At 45.4% G+C, this 3,302-nt stretch overlaps 2 protein-coding genes across 2 annotated transcripts; both read right to left on the bottom strand.

The window, feature by feature from the left end:
- Positions 1-298: 298 nt before the first annotated feature.
- LACBIDRAFT_312454 (uncharacterized protein) lies at positions 299-871 on the bottom strand (the record flags this gene model as incomplete). Its single annotated transcript, XM_001888186.1, has 2 exons — positions 299-653; positions 711-871. 2 exons carry the CDS (start codon positions 869-871, stop codon positions 299-301), a joined length of 516 nt encoding a protein of 171 aa, XP_001888221.1.
- Positions 872-904: 33 nt separating this feature from the next.
- On the bottom strand, positions 905-3,243 carry LACBIDRAFT_312455 (uncharacterized protein; the record flags this gene model as incomplete). The annotated part of the gene is made up of 9 exons (XM_001888187.1): positions 905-1,345; positions 1,401-1,677; positions 1,729-1,811; positions 1,879-2,154; positions 2,212-2,317; positions 2,377-2,543; positions 2,595-2,844; positions 2,894-3,123; positions 3,202-3,243. The coding sequence occupies 9 exons, from the start codon at positions 3,241-3,243 to the stop codon at positions 905-907; spliced, it is 1,872 nt and encodes a 623-aa protein (XP_001888222.1).
- Positions 3,244-3,302: the final 59 nt, after the last annotated feature.

A 3,302-nucleotide genomic window follows, 5' to 3' on the forward strand; every position in this document is an offset into this window, starting at 1 on the left:
GCCTCTCATAGTAACCTTCGCTGAGTTGATCCTATGCTGTGAAGTTATCAAATGAATCCAGTCCCCATTACAAATTCACCAGCGAAATGGACACCGTCACTATTGAAACCAAAAAAAAAGTGAAGTTATCATTGTTTGACAATGTTTGTGATGGCCATGGAAGCTACGCAACGGCGGGAGTCAACTTATTAATGCTGGGCATAGACACAAAACTTTGATTATGACTCTGCTTAACTTGCAGTTGAAAAAGGCGGCATCGTTCTGAATAGAGCCACAATATATAAAAAGGAATCTTGTCCTAGTCATCATACTCTGACTCAGAGCCAAAAGATTCTGAACCGGGGTCTGAGTCCCTAGCATGAGACGTATCATAATCATCATCTGATCCATACCCATCGTCAAGATCATCCTCCGAATCATTGTTTGAAGAGTCATCATGATGGTCAGAATTTGCCAGCTGGTCCTCGACTTCAACTTCATCACCCGACTCCAGACTGTGAGGTTGATGGTCCATGTTCTCAACAACCTCTAAGTTTGAGTTATGGCCAGCCTCGCTCCCAATGACATGTGAATGGAGGACCCCATTGTTACTGCCAACATGGCCAATTCCGAGGCCAACATGATAGCGCATCAACATATCCCGATCTGCAAATCTGGCAAGCATGAAGTTAGATTCAATAACTCCATGTGAAATGTGGTGCATGACTTACCGGCCAATATAATATTGGCAAAAGTCTGTAGAATCTCGGGCGCAGACCGAGAGACCCTGGCTGTCAGGATACCGTACCCCAAGCGAAAACACTGGAATGATGTGACATGCCCGAACGACATCATTAGGATCTAGGAACCCGAACGAAGATTCATCAGCCATGGGTGGAAACGAGACGTGTTCTAGTCTGTGTGCTCACCAACTGCCAGGTGAGACCCTTCTGAACCATCTAACCCACAAGAAGTTGAATCTTTGAGGAGTGTAGTCTGGCGTTGCGGCACCAGTTTGGACCACATTGACATGACAAATCCCCAAAACCCTTGCGTATATGAAGGCCAATGACTCATCAGAATCATCAGTACCAGAACTGTCACTCTTTGACAAAACCATTATATCTCGGCGCTCAGTGTTCACGTTGATGGTGTCTTGAGCCCGGCGAATGTCATATGTTGTGTAATTGACGCACATGGTATTGTGAAAGTAGAGGCGATTAAACTTGAAAAGCACATTGTCGAGCGTCTGGGGTTCTACAGTGTGCAGGGGAGCTTGAACTTGATTCAGATAGGCCAGATCGGATGGCACTCTAGCAGCCTGGATGCGAGGGAGCAAATGTGCTTTGAGTTTTGGGAGAAAATTCTGAGATGTGGTGCTTAGTAACGTTTTGCCTTCAAGCGGTTGGGTAAAAGTTCACCTTTGTGGCAGGGTCATCATCACGAGTCCGAAGAAACGAGCCAATATCTTCATAGAGAGCTTCGGATTTTCCTATGTGATGGTGATCCTTGGCCGATCCGTTCAATCTCTCCTTATTACTGTGAGATAGGGGTGAAGTTGGAAAGTAATTTCTTCTGAGGCGCCGCAAACGGGTTTGGCGCCGTTCAATCTGTGTCAATTGCTTGATAAAAAGCTTTTTGTCGGTCCTTCGATACCTCGCCTTCGGAGTTCGGTGTTCCAATTCTCCCTGGTAAAGACTTGTAAGCCATAATGCCAGCAATGAATATATAACCGATGACATAGCTCACGGGCTCAGTGCTATACGAATCTGTTGTCCCTCTTTCTCAAATTTCATTGACGTAGTCTCCAAGCGAGTGATGCTTGTAGGTGTCTATGTTATACTTTTTGATACGTGGTCCAGTTTGGCCTGCATTGCTTAGATCAACACCTCGTGCGGCGACATCATCAGCTTTTGACTGTTTGGCAGCTCTGCGATGTCGTGCCTCCAGTTCACGAGGGAGTTCGCGAGTTTTGTAGGAGGGGCAAACAATGCTTGAAAACTCACGTAACGAGCTTCCAATTTCAGTTGTCAGATCATCAAGCAGCTGAAGTGTTGGGTCGGAGTGCATGCGAAGTTTAGCAAGTCCATGCCAGTGAGCGCAAATGAATAATAAGCGCATGACTGAAGTTTGATTGTCGCCAGTCAGCAAGCCATCAAACACGGGTAATGCACACTGAGGATGCGTTAAGAAAGTTGAAATCACAGGGTTCAACTATTAGAGATGACTGACTTGCAAAATATCCTCAAAGTCGCGAGCGGCCAACTTCTTCATTTGAGAAGTGTTGGAAGAAAACTTTCGAATGGTGCCCTTGCCGAAGGTTGGGATTTGTCGATATCTTTTACATTTGCGTTCAATACTCTAGGGCACGGTACAAACTTTGGAGGGGAAACTTACCTTCGGTCAAGTTCATTTAGCAAATCTGGATTGATTGCTGCCAGGATACGGAGAAGGTGAGTGAATAATGCTTTCCACACTCCCAGTTCAAATTCATGCAGCAAATCAACGGCCAGCATTTGAAAAAAATTGAATCCAAGATGACTTAAGTTGTCGGAAAATGCATTCTTTGGTTGCGAATAAGATGACACTAACGCAGCTGCAGTTTATGGACTTACTTGGTTGGGGACCAAAGACGCCTCTTTTAAAATCCTTTCTACAGCGGCACCATTTACCCGATTGTTTTCTTTGTAGATCAGATTCCTCGCCTTGGCAATGTTACGGCGCCGCCCCACGTCATCCACTCTTGCTGAAGACTTCCTTTTTTGACGATCTTCTGCAGATCCCAACTTGCTAATCTCCATCTTAGGGACTAGGCAACGCGGGCAAGGGCAGGCTCCTTTGTCGCGAATACTAGCTAAAAGGATCCTAGGAAGGTGTTAGATCAAGCTTCTCCAACCAAACAGGTAACACTCACTTTTCTGGATAATCTGCGGAATATGTGAAGATCCGCGGATAAAACCGTCGAGAGATACCATCGCCACATCTGATAACAATCCCATGCTCCCATGCATACGCAAATTCATCATCGATGAGAGCTTTCATCTGTTCGTGAAAGAATTCCCGCCCACAATGTGTGTAAAATTGACTTGTCGGTCCTTTCCCACCGGTAAACTTTGAAGCAAAGTCATTAAAGGAAGGGGGTAGCTGGAAGACTGTTTAGAAAGACATGGTAATGAGATGGGATATAGAAATCTACCTTCTCGAGGTATGCAACATGGTTGCAGGATTTGAAGCTTGGTTTTCCGCGACGATATTTGGACTCATTACCGAAGTATACGTATACAGGCCAGAGTTTTGTGTTACCGAAAGATGTGAGGTGTGAG

The sequence above is a fragment of the Laccaria bicolor genome, genomic scaffold, assembly GCF_000143565.1.
Source record: "Laccaria bicolor S238N-H82 LACBIscaffold_52 genomic scaffold, whole genome shotgun sequence".
Lineage (NCBI taxonomy): Eukaryota > Fungi > Basidiomycota > Agaricomycetes > Agaricales > Hydnangiaceae > Laccaria > Laccaria bicolor.